At 36.7% G+C, this 18,186-nt stretch overlaps 1 protein-coding gene across 4 annotated transcripts in view; it reads left to right on the forward strand.

The window, feature by feature from the left end:
• INTS7 (integrator complex subunit 7) overlaps positions 1–18,186 on the forward strand; it is a 42,343-nt gene that overhangs the window by 16,035 nt on the left and 8,122 nt on the right. For all 4 annotated transcript variants that reach the window (XM_069459290.1, XM_069459292.1, XM_069459291.1 and 1 more), the window contains 9 exons: positions 87–204; positions 4,620–4,754; positions 6,251–6,348; positions 7,394–7,633; positions 9,701–9,838; positions 10,695–10,901; positions 13,936–14,130; positions 14,693–14,796; positions 15,887–15,955. In XM_069459290.1, the coding sequence (XP_069315391.1) occupies positions 87–204; positions 4,620–4,754; positions 6,251–6,348; positions 7,394–7,633; positions 9,701–9,838; positions 10,695–10,901; positions 13,936–14,130; positions 14,693–14,796; positions 15,887–15,955 (1,304 nt within the window). The remainder of the gene's footprint in view (positions 1–86; positions 205–4,619; positions 4,755–6,250; positions 6,349–7,393; positions 7,634–9,700; positions 9,839–10,694; positions 10,902–13,935; positions 14,131–14,692; positions 14,797–15,886; positions 15,956–18,186) is intronic.

Genomic DNA, 18,186 nt, shown 5'->3' on the forward strand with positions numbered 1-18,186 from the left:
AAGATATAATTTTTATAAAATCTAAATGCAGTAGACAGTTTAGAAGATGTTTTAACTTCTGTGTTCATTTCTCTTCTGTATCTCAGGCACTCTGTGAATGTGCCCTCCAGATTCCTCACGACAGCTTAAAACTAGGGATGTTGTCTGTGCTTTCCACACTGTCAGGGACCATTGCCATCAAACACTACTTCAGCATAGCTCCAGGTAAGGAAGAGGCAGGAGATACCATGTGGATAATGTGCTAATTCCTTTATCTATGTTTACGTTCCAAATATTTCTTCTATAAAGCTTTAAAATCAGGGAAGGTTTCAAAATCTCATACTCCATTATTTGCTAGTGATATATTTGAAAATAATTTCTTAACCAATGTCTATGATAATAAAGTCTTGCATCCTTGATCTTAACTCAGGAATATTATTTTTCTAGATTTGTCCTTTTTTTTTTTGAATTATATGTGGGTGAAACAATATTTTTGAGGATGCCTAAAATAGCTGGTTTGCTTTTGTGTATCTGACTCAAAGTGCCCTTTGAATGTAAGTACATTTCAAAGGCCAAGTGGTGGTGAATTTTGAAAGCAAATGTCATATGTTTCCTTGTAGGTACACATTAGCTCTCTGGAAAATAATTAAAATAAAACTTTACCCCAGTTCAATAATGTTTTCCTAGTTGCCTATTCAAGAAGATTAACTCTAAAATGCCTTCATTAATGCCCAGCGATGAGCTTGCTTGCCTGACGGACTTAAGGCTAAAGTTTTTTGTTGTTTCATTTTAATGCAAGTTTTATGGAATCTATTGCTTCCTTTTCTAGTCAGTTAATTTGAATTGAATGAATTAAAGAACTATTATATACATTTATTTGTCCTTTTTATGGCTGAATAGCCTGTGAACTAACTTGCTGAATGAAGGGAATTCCCTGCCATATCAGTCTTAACAGGAAGCTGAATAGACCTAATGATCTTTTGCCATGCCTCCCCTCCAGCTAGCACGCAGACATGTGGCCTGGACTCAACTGATCATTTCCATGCCACTGACTGAATTGGGAGCCAGTGACAACAAGGAAGTGGAGATGTGGGAGATTCTGGCCTGGTGATATAGCAAGGACCACAGCAACGTCCACTTTCCAGTATACACTGTAGCAGTGGATGTTTGCCATGTCTGGTACCTGTAACAGCAGTGTAAGCTGTGGCATCAAATAATCAGTAACAATGGCTGCATTGTCTTCACTGGACTAATTCCATCCATGACTTTTTGGGCTGTGATCTTTTTTTTTTTTTTTTTGAGACAGAGTCTCACTCTGTTGCCCAGGCTAGAGTGAGTGCCGTGGCGTCAGCCTAGCTCACAGCAACCTCAAACTCCTGAGCTCAAGCGATCCTCCTGTCTCAGCCTCCCGAGTAGCTGGGACTACAGGCATGCACCACCATGCCCGGCTAATTTTTTCTATATATATTTTTAGCTGTCCATATGATTTCTTTCTATTTTTTTTTAGTAGAGATGGGGTCTCGCTCTTGCTCAGGCTGGTCTCGAACTCCTGAGCTCAAACGATCCGCCCACCTCGGCCTCCCAGAGTGCTAGGATTACAGGCGTGAGCCACCGCGCCCGGCCTGGGCTGTGATCTTGGTTGCTCTCTGGCCTTGCCTTTTTCCTGCTTCTTTGCTGACCTTAGTTTTGCAGACTTTCCATTAATTCTGTGAAGTACTCCATTAGTTATCTATTACTATATAACAAAGCACCCCAAAACTTAGCAGTTTAAAACCATGACCTTTTTATTTGCTCTAATTCTGCAAATCAGCAATTTTTACTGAGCTCACCTGGGGCCATTCATATGACTACAGTCATCTGCAGCCTTGACCATGACTTGATGATCTAAGATGGCCTCATTCACAGGATAAAAGTTGAAATGCATCTTAGTCCTCATCCATGTGACTCTCGGTGGGCTACTTTCGGCTTGTTTACCTCATGTTCTTAGGGTGCTAGCTGCAACCAAAAGAAAGCAGGCCACCAACACAGCAGCACTTTTCAATCTTTTGCTTGTGTCGTGTTTTCTAATGTCTTATTGGCCAGAGTAAGCTACATGGCCAGGTCCAGCTAGGTGGAGAAATAAACACCTCTTGATTTGAAGAATTGGAAAATCACATGGCAAAGGTGCATGCCTACAAGGGATGGGAGAGATTATCACAGCCTTCTTTATAAGCAATCTGCCATATACCCAGTGTGCTTTCTGTGGATTCTTTTTCTGCATAAATCAGCCAGTCCGTTTTTTAGCTTGACTGATATTATTTTGAAAGAGCTGCAGTAGACAAAGATTTAATCATAGCTTTTAACATAAGAGCATTCCCATACAAATAGCCTTTTAAGTGCAGCAGATGCAAGGAAGTTTGTAAGTATTGAAACTGAGATACTCAAAGGTTTGACAGTATGTCCAAAGTCACATACGGAGTGCCTGCGCCTAAGCCTGAACCCGAGGGTTCTGACTCAGAATTCTTTTTTTATATCAAACTGACTTAGATGCACGATGACTTTCTTTTTCTTTATTTTTTAATTCCAAAGACATTTATAAGCATTATGTCAGGTTATAATATCCAAGCACTTTACAAGCTAGATATTTGTCCTTTATTGGTTTGTTCAATTATAGTTTTTATATATATGGATTTAAGCACAAGGCTTACTTAAATAGACTAATATTCATTAAAAATAAAAGGCAAGGATTTTCCAAAGTTAGCTTATTTCCATAGATAATAGTAAATGTTTAAGTGTATTTCCATTGATTAGATTTTTTTCCAGTGTAACCAGAAGTAGTTTATAAAACAGACTTAATTAGTATGTCTAAATTATCACTAACAAATTGGCTCTTAAATATATAAGATGTTCAATATCACATATATCTAAGGAAAATGTAAATTAACAACACTGAAATAATTTTAATCCATCAGAATGGCAGTGATTCAGAAGTTTGATAAACATGCTGTGTCCACAAGGGTGTGGGTAAACAGCCACTCTCATTTATTGCTGGTGTAAATATAAATTATTAAACCTCTGCATAGGTGATTTGGAAGTACTCATTAAATTACAGCTGACCCAGAAATTCCACTTCTAGGAATTTATCCTGCTTATATATTCACACATTGACAAATGACATATGTATAAGATTATTCACAGCATCATTCTATGCAATAGCAAAATATTGTCCATCAGTAGAGGATGTACTAGCCTAAAAAGGTCCATCAATATGGAACTCATTAAAGAATTATGAGACATCACCGCAGTAAAAATCAATGCAGTTTATTAAAAAGAATATACGGCATGGAACACACTCTATGATATATTTAAAGGAAAGTAAAGCAAGGTACAGAACAGTGTGTGAAAAAAGAAAAAGAAAGAAAGGGATTCGGGATAATTTTTTTCTTCTTTGGATTTTTCTGTTTTTTCCAAGTTTTCTATGGTGCATCTTGAGAAGAAGAAAGCAACTTATAAAACATGTTCGTAAATGTATAGATGAGTTACATTGTTCACATCACATGGATGAGAAAAAAAATGGAAAAAATATGAATACAATTCTCACTGTTTTGAAAAAACAAACATATAGTTTCATTTTTCTAATGCATTGCCTGTCTTAAAAACACAGGTTTTCACCTAAGCTTGTGGTTTTATGGTAAACCAGAAATCAATAAAGCGACCGCATGCGCCACACTGCCTGGGATAGTCTTGGTTTGTGTCTGTCGGAATCATTATTGATAGGGTCCCTTCAGCCTCAAAAAAATACGGTTACCCTATGAGAGACAAGGTTGAAGTTGACAGGAATCATGGAAAATTAAGCAGAGGAAAGGAAGACAGGAATGAGAGACTCTTCTGAAAGATTGAACAAGCTTTGATCTCCTTATTCTTCTTGAAGCTCTACTATAAATTAAAATATCGTAACGCAAGGTTTAACCTTACAAAATTTCAAATGTGAATTTAAAAAATTGATGCAAAATGTAGCATAGAACTTAAGGTATAAAGCACAAGAGTAGTCTACAACCAACAAGTTTTATAACCTTGATGGCAAGGTACTTAAAATCTTGGGGCTTTGATTTCTTCTGTAAAAATAGAGTGTTGAATCAGATGATCCCCAAATCCTTTCCAGCTCTAAAATTATGAATTCTTACATAAACCTTTTGAGGTATAAATGTATGCCAGCAATTTGAGGTGGGAAAAAAGCAAACTTAAAGGTTTTATTTCTCTTTTCTCTCCTCTCTTGAAGGTATGTTTGTATCTGACAAGAGGCCTATGATGACATCCATTTTAATCAGAATACAGTTGAACTCCCGGGATACAATCTATAGTTGTTTTGGTTTTTGTACTGTTTTTTTCGTCAGTATATCTTAATATTTTTATGGGAAAGTCCTATATTGATTTTAGATCATAGTCATTACAAAACTAGTGGTACATACGTTTTCTAAGCACCTTGACTGGGGAAGAGAAATGGTGATATATATTGATGATGGAGTCAAAGTAGGACATTTTGTTAAAGTTTATTGTTAGAGATTTCCTCATAAAACTAAGAAAATTGAACCTTTAAGCTGAACTGCTTTTGAACTGTTTGAATGAATTACAGTCTGTACTGCTTCTCTCTGCTTGTTTAGGAAATGTGAGTTCTTCCCCCAGATCCTCTGATTTAGTCAAATTAGCCCAGGAGTGCTGTTACCATAATAACAGGGGTATTGCAGCTCATGGAGTGAGAGTCCTAACTAATATCACTGTCTCTTGTCAAGATAAAGGTAAGCATGATCAGGACTGATACTAGATGTAAATTTTTTATTAGAGCTTGGACAGAATTCTGTTTGGTTTTGTAATCCCTGATTATTTTTAGCCTGTGTGCATTGATCCACAAATTGCCTCCTTCCGAACTGTTCTTAGAGCAAGCTTTCTCAAGGCTACTTAATCCTTGTGAAAAATAATAAAAGTATGAGGACAGGACCTTGGGAGTGGGATTATGGAATTGAAAGGTTTTATGGGACATTGCCCATTTCCTCCACTGCTTACCTGTGCTCGTGTAGTGTTTTGGACAGGGATTACTTAGGACTCTACCCCTATGGTGTAAGGCAATGGGTTCATGTATACAGAACCTAGAAAACCTCCTATCAGGGGACTTCAGTAACAAGTCCTTTCACCTAGAGGCAAGTGAATTAACAGAGCAATGCGAGTTAAATTTTCACAAACTTATCTCTAGATATATGTAACATTGAACTGATTTGCATAATCAAGGGGGACATGTATAGAAAGTAATGGTACATGTTTTATTGTGTAACCTAACATCTTTTGACCTAAAGACTTGAAAAATTTCTTGCCTGTGTTTAAGAACAGGAAATGCATTTTGGACATTCCATCTGTTTCAGGGCTTATTTTGATCTTTATTAAGGATCACAAGCTCAGCAGTTCCTCTTATCCCAACTAGCCTTCAGCACTGCTTGTTCCTAGTACCTATTTTTTTCTAGCACTCTGACCTTTACTAGCCTTTATGTTGTTTTCCAAGCTCCTGCACTAACTCAGGAAACGTTTCTATAAGTTGTATGTTGATTCTGCTTTGAATAATTAAACCTGTTTTAGTTTTGGCACAGTAAAGAGTATTTTCTGCCATGTAACAAAGAAACTGCTATACGTTCTCAAAGCTGACATGTGTTAACCTAAATACAGTTAACTAATACATTCAGAACTTTCTAGGCCCTCCAGAGAAAACTTAGCCCTATGGCAGTGAAAAGATGCTCTAGTACTGCTGTTATATAAGACATCTGAGGGTATCATTCTTTATGATCAGACTTAAAACATTAAGATTATGTAGGGTCCTTATTACTTCTTAAAAGTGGTTCAGCTTTCATTGGAAGCTAAAAACTGTTATGTTCTAGGTGAAAATGGACCTACATTAATATATGATTAGGGAGATTAGCACTTACTGCATAGTTTGCCGTTCTTAGTATTTTCCTTAGCTAAGCTGATGACCCTATTTCTGTTTTGTTTTATTTATAGCTTTGTGGCTATAGCTCTTGATTTAATGTGTATATTTTTATAATCTTCAATAAAGTGGTAGAAATGAAGTCTGAAGATAAGCCTTTACATTTTAGAAGTAATGCCACATGTACTTTTTAAAGGAGGGTTAGCTTTATGCATTTAAGTGTTTTCTATATCTTAGCCTCCTTAATGTTTTTTCTTCTGCGCACGCGTGTGTGTGTTTAATCTCCTCTACTTGACCCCATAAAACTTGGTGTTTTTCTTCTAGATCTTTTAGCACTGGAACAAGATGCTGTCTTTGGCCTGGAATCCCTTCTGGTACTTTGTAGTCAAGATGATAGTCCAGGTGCTCAAGCTACATTAAAGGTGAAAACTTCACTCATTTTAATATAATGTCTGCTTTCATTGTTTAAACTAGGGTTAGCAATCTTTCTGTCGAGGGTCAGATAGTATTTTAAATTTTGCATCCTCCCCACCCCCGCCCCCATTCATGGAAAAATTGTCTTCCATGAAACCGGTCCCTGTTGCCAAAAAGTTTGGGGACAACTGACTTATGCATCTGTTTAAAACTGCAAACTCCCCAACACCCCCCCCCCCCAAAAAGTTAATTTATTAAGTTTGGGATGGGTAGGGCCCAAGAATCTATATTTTAATTACCATTCTGGGATATGCTGGCATAGATAGTACACAAACCACACTTTAGAAACAGTTCTTGAAAAATAATCAAAAATACCCTAATGGTGACATTTAGTTTGGCATATATTTGCCTCTTTAGCATTATTCCTTAGAATTTTCATCTTGTCTTTTTTAAGTCTAGATTGAAATGAGTGATTGATGTACAGTTCTGATTTGTTATTTTAAACATGGCGCCCTTCACAAACTCTAATGTGCAAGATTCAATACATCAAGTGCTTCTTTTTTTTTTTTTTTTTTTTTGAGACAGAGTCTCACTTTGTTGCCCAGGCTAGAGTGAGTGCCGTGGCGTCAGCCTAGCTCACAGCAACCTCAAATTCCTGGGCTCAAGCGATCCTCCTGCCTCAGCCTCCCGAGTAGCTGGGACTACAGGCATGCGCCACCATGCCCGGCTAATTTTTCTATATATATATATATTTTTAGTTGTCCATATAATTTCTTTCTATTTTTAGTAGAGACGGGGTCTCGCTCTTGCTCAGGCTGGTCTCGAACTCCTGACCTTGAGCGATCCACCCGCCTCGGCCTCCCAGAGTGCTAGGATTACAGGCGTGAGCCACCGCGCCGGCCTCATCAAGTGCTTCTTACGAAGAAAAATGTTATGCCTACAAAAAAAGCCACACCTTTGATTTTTCCCAGTAACTTTTACAAAGTTCTTCTATTTAAGCCTTCACTTAATACCTTCAAAGTGTAATTAGTCCGTTTTCTTTTTGGTGTGCAGATGGCTCTAAATTGCATGGTGAAGTTGGCCAAGGGCAGGCCGCATCTTAGCCAGTCAGTGGTTGAAACCTTGTTGACTCAGTTGCACAGTGCTCAGGATGCTGCCCGGATCCTGATGTGCCACTGCCTGGCTGCCATTGCCATGCAGCTGCCAGTGCTGGGCGATGGGATGCTTGGTGACCTCATGGAGCTCTACAAGGTGATCGGACGATCAGCCACAGACAAGCAACAAGAACTACTGGTAAAAAGCCACTTTTTCAATCTCCTTTGGATGACTAGGATGTGGTCTAGTGGGAATTACTTTAAAAAGTCAACACTGCTATTTGACTTTACTTTCAAAGCAAAACAAATAGGGTAAAGTAATTATATAAGACCAAGAGCACACTGAAGTCAAAATAGAATTGGCAATGTGAGCTTTTTAGTGTGTTCACTTTTGATTTAGAATGTGTTTTGTTCTGACCTAAAACTGCTTTTTAAGTCCTGTCAGATTAGCTTAGTATAGACAAAGCCTTCAATCTAATGTTTTTCATTTATTATGTAGGACAAAATGAAAATTGGGGTTTTTTTCCTCTCTTACACAAAGCAAATAAATAATGAACTAATCCCTATTTTGTACTTCAGAAAATATAAGTTTAAAACCTAATGAAAATAATAACCATAAATTAGCCCAAATTCCTGTTGTCCATTCTAGGACCTCTTTAGCTATTTAGGATTCAATTTAGACTTTTGTAGACTCTTGGGGTCAGGAAAGGTGGATGCTTAGAAAGAAACAGAAGCAACGGAAGCTATAAAATGTGTAGTTGTATGTTCTCCAAGGCTGAGAGTAGGCTACAGTCTAAATAATCATAAATTAAAGAAAGCTATGAGGTTGCCATTCTGTATTGTTTCTATTCATCTGAATCTAGAGCTTGGGAAAAAGCATAATGAAATGACTTATTCGAGTCTGTTTTGTATGTAATCCTCCAGAAGGCATTGTGTAAAAGATTGACCCATCTCATCAGCTGCTGTCTGAAAAGGTTACTCTGATAACCAAATTGCTGTGGTCATGGGAATGACTTCATATAGTTATCACAATGTGTATGCATCTTGGTGTGATTTAATATTGGGTTTTTGTTTGTTTGTTTGAGACAGGTTCTAGCTCTGTCGCCTCGGCTAGAGTACAGTGGTGTCATTGTACTCACCGCAACCTTAAACTCCTGGGCTAAAGAGATCCTCTTGTCTCAGCCTTCTCAGTAGCTGGAACTACAGGTGTGCACCATGACACCCAGATAATTTTTCCAGCTAATTTCTCTATTTTTAGTAAAGACAGGATCTTATTCTTGCTCAGGCTGGTCTCAGACTCCTGAGCTCAAGCAGTCCTCCCGGCTCAGCCTCCCAGAGTGCTAGGATTATAGGTATGAGCTACCATACCCAGCCTAGCATTGGTATATTAAAAGGCAGCCATTTTTTTTTTTTATTGAAGTGACATTTTGAACTAATGTTTCTTATCTCTTTTTTGTGAGTACTACTTTGATGTAATTTTTAATGAAACAAAATTTTAAAAAATCTAGGGAATAATACAATGAAAACTCTGGCATCTAACACCTAGCTTAAGAAAAAGGTATTAAATATTACCAGGCTGGGAGTGGTGGCTCACACCTGTAATCCTGGCACTTTGGGAGATCAAGGTGGGAGGATCGCTTGAGGCCAGGAGTTTGAGACCAGCCTGGGCCACATAGCAAGACCCTGTCTATAAAAAAAAAAAAAACAACTTAAAAATAAAAAGTATTACCAATGTAGTTGAAGTCCCCTGTGTTCCTCCCTTTTAGCATCTCCTCCCTTCTCTCAGATGTAACCACTATCCTGAATTTGGTATTTACCATTCCCATGGATGTTATTCTTTTACTACCTACGTATATATTCCTAAGTAATATGCAGTATTATTTTACATGTTTTTAACTTTATGTAAATGTGTCATACTACATGCAGTCTTTTGCATTTTGCACATTTTTCCCTATTTTGTTGATCATCTATATTCATAAGTACATCTCTAGTTTATCCATTTTACTGATATATAGTAAAATTGCATAATTATATAATTTATCCATATTTATGGACATTGCTTCTAATTATTTGCTATTATAAACAATGCTCTGAGTAAATAGAATAAATTATTTAATGACTTCAAAATGAAATATTAAATGTCAATGGAAGACATTTTCTTCTTTTTAAATGGGCTCTAATTAGTTTTTCTCCCTTTTGGGTAAGTTATCTATGCCATTGGGTAAAATTACATGATTTTCTTGGTTTTCTTCTTGCCCAATGTTAGGTGAGCTTGGCTACTGTGATTTTTGTGGCGAGTCAGAAGGCATTGTCTGCTGAAGTAAAGGCGGTGATTAAGCAACAGCTTGAAAGTGTCTCCAACGGGTGGACTGTGTACCGTATTGCCAGACAGGCTTCCAGGATGGTATGTGTCGCCCTTCTCAGCGAACTGGGTTGGTGGAAATGTCAGGGTCATATACCTTAGGTTGTATGATGATTGGTCATAGTCAAAACTAGAATAAAGGTGGAAGTACTTTTTACTCATGGGTTCTAAAGATGATGAAGGAAAGGCCCTGATTTTTAACTTTTCTCATAAAAGAATGGTGCATATGTTGTTGGTTTTTATCAGTGTTAGGAGGATGTTAGAATCTGAGCTTTCTGGCTGTAGGTTGTTAGAGAGGAAGGAAATACAGACCTTGGTTAGTACAGAAATCCTTTAGGGATAAGTCCGGAGAACAAACTCAGAGAAGCATGACTCTAGGTGATTGAAACGCATGTTTTGATTGCACACTGTTTCTCAGATTTTCCACTGTTTCTCAAATAGGGGAGGAACATTGCAGAACACTGAGCGTCCCGGGCTCCAGGCATTAAATGGCGTTCACATTCCCCCCAGCAGCTCCCCCTTTCCCCTGGGGTTTTCCTCACCCCACTCAGTAGCTCATCCCGAATGACATACATTGAGTATTTATACTTTCTATATTTTGAACTAAAATTCCATTTCTTTTTTCTTTGGAACTGTTTGAGTAAAGAACGTTAAGCATTATGTTACATAAAAGCAGCTCAGCATATATCCTCTGAGGAAGTATTTAGACTGAGTCTCAAAAAATTATGTAATATGAGGAACAATTGTTCATACTCACCCAAGGTTTGGGTTTGTCTTTTAGCTGCTGCATCAACTCTTTCAAATGTACGAACCTCACCATGTGCCCCTTCTATTTCTTTTTTTCTTTGCTTTTGTTTTTTTTTGTTTTTTTTTTTTTTTTTCCTTTTTCTTTTTTTAGGGAAATCATGACATGGCCAGAGAGCTTTATCAGAGTTTGCTGACTCAGGTTGCCTCAGAACACTTCTACTTCTGGCTGAACAGTTTGAAGGAGTTCTCACATGCAGAACAGTGTCTGACCGGGTTGCAAGAGGAGAATTATAGTTCAGCACTTTCTTGCATTGCTGAGTCTTTAAAATTCTATCACAAAGGCATTGCTTCCTTAACAGTAAGTCCTCTTCATTCTCCCTTGGTGATAATGACTTATGTGAGAATTCTCTCCCTTTTCTTTTTGGGTTATCCTATTTTAACTACTTCAAGAAACCTGCTGATGTGTATACTTAGCGGTATCAAAGTAATAAATAGGTCATGGAAATAAACCCTTAATTCTTCCCCCTTTTTAACATTCATAGATTGATGTAAACTTATCATTTTGTCTTTATAAAGTACTGGGTACCACATGTGAAGAAGATTGCTGAATCCATGCAGAAAGGATAAGTGGTGTGGAGATAGGATCTTCCCTCTCCAGACTCTTACTAGTAAGATCCCAACCTGGGTCAACACCACCATCAAACATAAACCCCTGGCCTCATCCCATACCTGGCAGCTACTTACTAAGTAACTAGAGTTTTCTGCTTTATAGATAATGAAAAAATTACTGAGGATTCTAATATCCCACTTTGTACCCTTCTGTGATATCCTCCTACTCCAAATCAACAGTCAGCTAGCTACAGTTTCTGTTTGCTCTGCCAAGGAAATGAAAGGTTTGCAGAGAAGGCAGACCCTTAACACATCTTATGTTTCCTTGAATTTCATTATATTCCTAAGTAAGAACCTGTGCCCTAAAATGAGCATGTTCTCTGATGCTTTCAAACAGATGATTTTAATATTTTGTTCCATTTTCCCTCCCTTATTCTTAGCAGGAGGGATGGTTTAATCTAGTTCTCTATTGCTTTAGGCTTGTCTTATTCTTCTAAAAACTGACCTTATATGCCGGGCATGGTGGCTCACTCCTGTAATCCTAGCACTCTGGGAGGCCGAGGCAGGTGGATCATTTGAGCTCAGGAGTTCGAGACCAGCCTGAGCAAGAGCGAGACCCTGTCTCTACTAAAAATAGAAAGAAATGATTTGGACAGCTAAAAATATATATTAAAAAAATTAGCCGGGCATGGTGACACATGCCTGTAGTCCCAGCTACTTGGGAGGCTGAGGCAGGAGGATCGCTTGAGCCCAGGAGTTTGAGGTTGCTGTGAGCTAGGCTGACGCCACGGCATTCTAGCCTGAGCAACAGAGTGAGATTCTGTCTCAAAAAAAACAAAACAAAACAAAAAAAACTGACCTCATACTAAATGAAATAAGCCAGTCACAGAAAACATACACTGTATGATTCCACTTACATGAAATATCTAAAATAGTCAAATTCATAGAAACAAAGTAGAATGGTGGTTGCCACTGGGTTGGGCATGGAGGAAAAGGGGAGCTATTGTTTAATGAGTGTAGAGTTTCAGTTCTACAAGATGAAAAAGTTTTGGAGATTTCTTTCACAACAATGTGATGAGTTTATCGGATAGCTTTTTTTTTTTTTTCCACCTGCATTGGTTTCTTTAGCTACTCCATTTAGAAAATAGGATAAGTACCACAAATCAGAAATTCAGTGAAGTAGCATTATTAGCATGTTTAACACAAATTTAACTCTATGTTTAGCAAAAAAAAAAAAAAAAAAAAAAAAAGGCTATTTAAGTAGTGGGGACGGTTCTCCTAGCCTTCCTTCTTAATGAGCTTATACCCCGGAGTGAGGATTAGAAGAGAACTCTGAGTTTACTGTTCCTTCTTCTGGCTGTGTTGAACTAACTGGAAATAATCTCTTCCTGAGGAATTTTTAGGAGTAATTTTGATTATACATAATGTTTGCTTTACTTGCTGACATTAGAACACAACTTCTATTTAAGCTTTAGCCCCAGTGGAAACCAAAGGAAATTATACTCTTTTTCATTGGCATTATTCATACTTCTATAGTCTAAATTTTATTTCCTGTACATCTCCCATCTCTCTTAGAAAATATTACCTTTTAAAGTCTTTGACCTTTATGACAAATCTGTCTTTTCTGTGTTCTTTTTGAAGTTATATACCATATCTAACATTGCTTTCCTTCACTATTGCATGGTCCAAGATGGCAGTCACTTTCAAGGTTATCATCTTATGTCATCAATCAAGTATTTCTTGTTAGTCAGAAATAAATCCAGAGGAGAGCATATCTCGCTCGTTATAACTACACCTTGCTTCTCTTTCAGTTTTATAATGCATGTTAGAACAATGCTGCCAGTATTTTTTGTCTGGTAAGATGGTCTGTACTGTATTTATATATAACAGTATTATATACAACGACTCTTAATCCTATTCCTTCTAAAGTTGCTGACAAACAGTAAATTAAAAATAGTAAGTAGCAGCTTAAGGGGTAGAGCAAGTGGGGGAATCTGTCCTCATAAAAACAAATCAGATCTCATCTAAGAAATTTTCCTCCTTGCCCCCAACTTTTTTTTTTTTTTTTTTTTTTTTTGTTGAGACAGAGTCTCACTTTGTTGCCCAGGCTAGAGTGAGTGCCGTGGCGTCAGCTTAGCTCACAGCAACCTCAGACTCCTCGGCTTAAGCGATCCTACTGCCTCAGCCTCCCGAGTAGCTGGGACTACAGGCATGCGCCACTATGCCCGGCTAATTTTTTCTATATAGATTTTTAGTTGTCCATATAATGTCGTTCTATTTTTAGTAGAGACGGGGTCTCGCTCAGGCTGGTCTCGAACTCCTGACCTTGAGCAATCCACCCGCCTCGGCCTCCCAGAGTGCTAGGATTACAGGCGTGAGCCACCGCGCCCGGCCTTTGCCCCCAACTTTTAAAGATACTGTTAATGATTGCAATGATGGGAATTTCAGATTAGAAAGGTAGGAAGGTGATAAGGCGATTTGGGGGAATGGTAATTCCCTTAAAGCATCCCTTATGTGGTATCTTATTGACGATGATCTAGCCAACCCACATATTATAGAGTCTTTGTCAATGTAGGAAATAAGGAACCTGTGAATACTGATAAAACATGCCTCGGAGCTGATACTCATAAGTTTTTCTAATATTACATAATTCCCCTTATGATTTAGGTGTTTATCCATCAATGTTAGAACTATTGCTCTTGTGCACACTGTAGCAAATACTGAGTACTACCCTACTTCGTTGTTATGTTTACTTTTTCTTAAATATCTCTTTTTTTTTCCAGGCTGCTAGTACACCATTGAATCCTTTAAGTTTTCAGTGTGAATTTGTAAAACTCAGGATTGACCTTCTGCAAGCCTTCTGTCAGCTGATCTGTACTTGCAACAGCCTAAAAACAAGCCCCCCACCTGCAATTGCCACAACGATTGCCATGACCTTAGGAAATGACCTTCAGAGGTGTGGTCGCATCTCCAATCAGGCATGTCTTAACTTTATTTTAAGTGTACTTTTTATTTCTACTTTACAGGTTTTGAAGTTAGTTTTGAGATGAAAAGTTGTGAAATTTAAAATCAGTGATTTGACTGAGACATAAGCATCAAATGTTTATTAACTCATCTGTGTTGCCAAAAATAGGCTGATGTGTTATTAGAACGATCAAGTGATTGATGATGTGATGTCATCTCAATGGGTGCAACAAATTTATATAAAGAGAAAGGACATACGTTTTAAAGAAACTTAAGAATGTTTTAAGCTGTATTAATTATTTTAGTGGAACTTGAAGAAGATAAAATACAAATTCTTTTGTTTCTATATATTGTATATTAATTATTATGATCTTATAAACATCTTTGGTTTCATTTGCCATTTTTGTTGATTTTATATAACAAAGGTTATGAAAGTGAATAGAATGACAATGAATTCTTTATTTTTTGAATTTTCTTGTGTGAAGATGACTTTTTTATGTTTTGATTTTTATGTTCTTTATACAATAATGATAGCATGTTTGTTTGTCATAATTGATACTGTTTTCTTCTTTATAGATGAAACAGTCCATGGAAGAATTTCGAAGCCTTGCTTCCCGATACGGGGATCTTTACCAGGCATCTTTTGATGCTGACTCAGCAACTTTGAGGAATGTAGAACTGTATCCTAAGCTTACCCCAGTATTATTTGTTCTTTGGAAGTATTCTTTTAAATGTAGACTAAATACTTCAGATAAGCTTAACTACAAAAATATATATTAGATAAGCCTACAAATTTATTATAATTAATAATTTCCCCTTTGAAATTAATTAGTATAAGCAGAATGGTTTTACTTTTTAACTTGAACCCGGTTTTTTAAAAAATATGATGATTCAGGTGGTTTTCTCCACCTCCAGGAAAGAGCATCCAAACCTGTATCTTACCAGTGATGCATACCTTGTGCTCTTGTGAGCTATAACCTACAAAACGTTATATTTTCCCACCAGAGAACATTTTGCTTCCCCTCATCCTTCTTTCTTCATGGCTAACAACTCTAGGTCTCATCACCTTTATTAATTCTGTTCAGTATTTTAGTCATCACTTTTGTTCCCTAAGCCCTCTCTGAGTTCACTGTATTTGCTTTTTAGCAACTTCTAATTATTTTTGGAAGGAGGGAAGAGAAATTATTTTTAAGTTGTAGACTTACCAATCAGTAGTTGTTAGCATTTTGGTTTACTGATTGAAACCTAATGAAAGGTATGGACCCTCTGCCCTACAAAATAGGTTTATGCACACACACCCACAATTTATACAACTTCAGTGGGATTAACAGACCCCTTGAGCCCCAGATTAAGAACCTCTGGGATAAAAGTTCTACACACCATTGGTTTTGGTTTTTTGTTTTTAACTTCTATCAGTGAAGCCTTTTATTGATTACTTGTTTGTCTCGAACTGTTGTGAAGAACCCCTATATCTAAGACAGATTAAAAACAGAGATGCTGTGATTGAATCACAGGCCTGTTTCTTGGGTCCCCCTTCCTACATCAGACAGCCTCATAAGTACCCTTCTAGGAAAAGACTTTGAGAATCACTGTTGTAGACAATGTGTAGCCCTTAAAAGGAAAAAATAGAGCCCCAGATGATTTGAGTTAATAATATTATCATTACCTTCACTAAAAATATGATTGCCCTCTTGACTCATTTATTATTCAGATAATGTAAATATATAGTGGAAATCTCTATTTTCATGTGTAACCTTAACATTAATCCAGACAGCAACAGAGCTGTTTACTGATATCTCATGCAATAGAAGCCCTGATTTTGGATCCAGAATCAGCAAGGTAACTCTAATAATAGTTTCCATTACAAAACACTTCCAAATATGTTATCTTACCTAATCATCACGATACTGTTTTAGAAGAGATATTGGAGAAGAAAAAGAGGAAGAATTCTTTCAGCATTTGCCCAGGGTCACATAACTAGTGACAAAAACGTAGATTTTCTGACTTCCTTGTCTGCTTACCTCCTGCCTCCTATTTTTAAAACGTTGACTTAGAAAAATAACTGGGAAGGAATTCTTTGAATATTCACCATTTCTTCTTATATAGTATAACTAAACATTTTTGAAAAATTGAATTAATGATATAATTAAGCTTGTACTGGACATTTTTATTCTTTGGCTTCCTGAGCCAAAATAGTCCTGGTTTTGCTTTATTAAAAATTTCCCCCTCCCCCAATAACTAATTAATTATTCAAAATTAGTGTTTTTTATTAAAAAATGATACATTATTTTTCCCCATTATGGTATTCTGTTTCAGAATATGTGTTTTCACTGTCTATAATTTCAATCTAGTAAGGCCTGAGATTCCAAGATCACTTTACTCAAAGAGGAGATTAGAAATAAACAACTAGATATCTATATAGGAAAAAACATCTTGACTGTACCTCACTCCATACACAAAAATTCCAGATGTATCGTGGACCAAAATGTAAAGCTCCAAACTTTGTAGAAGACTGCATTGGAGAAACTCTTCATGACCTTGAAGTTGGGAAAGATTTCTTAGGGCATCAACAGCAGTTGCCATGAGAGCAAAATTTGAATTGGATTTAAATTTTTAAACTTCTGCTCTTTGTAAGATGTCGTTAAGAAAATGAACAGACAAGTTAGACAGGAAGAAAATATTCTCAAACATATTCTATCAAAATACTTGTATGAAGAATATATTCAGAATACTGTACAATTTAAGACAAGCCAATTTTTTAAAAATTGTTGAGAGATTTGAACAGGCACTTCAAGAAAGAACATATGCTAATATCCAACAGGCACATGGAAAGATACTTAACATCATTAGTCATCAGAGAAATGCTAATTAAATCAATGAGGTACTGCACCCACTGCAACAGCTAAGATCAAAAAGACCTTCACTACCAAATGGTGAGGATGTGGAGGGGCTTAAATTGATATATCGTTGGAAATGCAAAATGATACAGCCATTTTGGAAAACTGTTCAGAGTGTCTTAAAAGTTAAATGTACAGTTATTTATGACCACCAGTTCTGTTCCTACATATTTACCCAAAAGAATTGAAAATACATTTCCACGAAGACTTCTACAGAAATGTTCATAGCAGCTTTATTCATAACAAAAATGGGAAAAATCCAATGTCTCTCTACAGGCTAAAGGATAAGTAAATTGTATATCCATACAATGGAATATTACTCGGCAATAAAGATGAATGGCCTATTGATCATCCAACAGGACATGTGAAAACCATGGATGCCTCTCAGAAATGGGCTGTGAAAGAAGCCAGTAGAGAAAATCAGTGAAAGCAAAAGCTGGTTCTTTGAAAGGATTAATACAATTGATAAAACTAGCTATTCTGAGCAAGAAAAAGAAAGCAAGTTATTAATATTGGAAGTAAAGTTAGGGTATCAGTACAAATCCTATAGACATTTAAAGCATAATAAGAAAATAATAACTTTGTGCCAATAAATTTGCTAATTTAGGTGAACAGGACAAATTCAAATATTCTTTATGAATGTGGGCATAAAAAATTTTAACAGAACATAAACAAATTGAATCTAGCAATACAGAAAAGGATAATACATTAAGACTAAGTAGGGTTTATCCCAGGAATGCTAGGTTGGTTTAACATTAGAAAATCAATCTATGTAATTCACCACATTGCAAAATAGGGAAAAACTAAAGTAGGAGGACTTAACTACTGATTTCAAGACTGACTTTAAAGCTACAGTAATTAAGACAGTGTGATACTGGGTTAAGGGTAGAATGGAGAGTCCAGAAATAGACACTGGTGTGGTCACTTGATTTTTGTCAAAGATGCCAAGATAACTCAATGAGAGGAAAAGAGTCTTTTCAATAGGTTGTGCTAGAACAACTAAATATACAGGAGGAAAAAAGAATACTGACTCTACCTCACAGCATACACAAAAGAGTATGTATTGTATGACTTTACTTACACAAACTATTAGGAAGAATAAATCTCGTTTATAGAAATAAAAGCCAGAAATGGAATTTTTTATTAGCAGATTATTTATTTGTATGGTTGTCC

Source organism: Eulemur rufifrons, chromosome 27, assembly GCF_041146395.1.
Source record: "Eulemur rufifrons isolate Redbay chromosome 27, OSU_ERuf_1, whole genome shotgun sequence".
Classification (NCBI taxonomy): domain Eukaryota; kingdom Metazoa; phylum Chordata; class Mammalia; order Primates; family Lemuridae; genus Eulemur; species Eulemur rufifrons.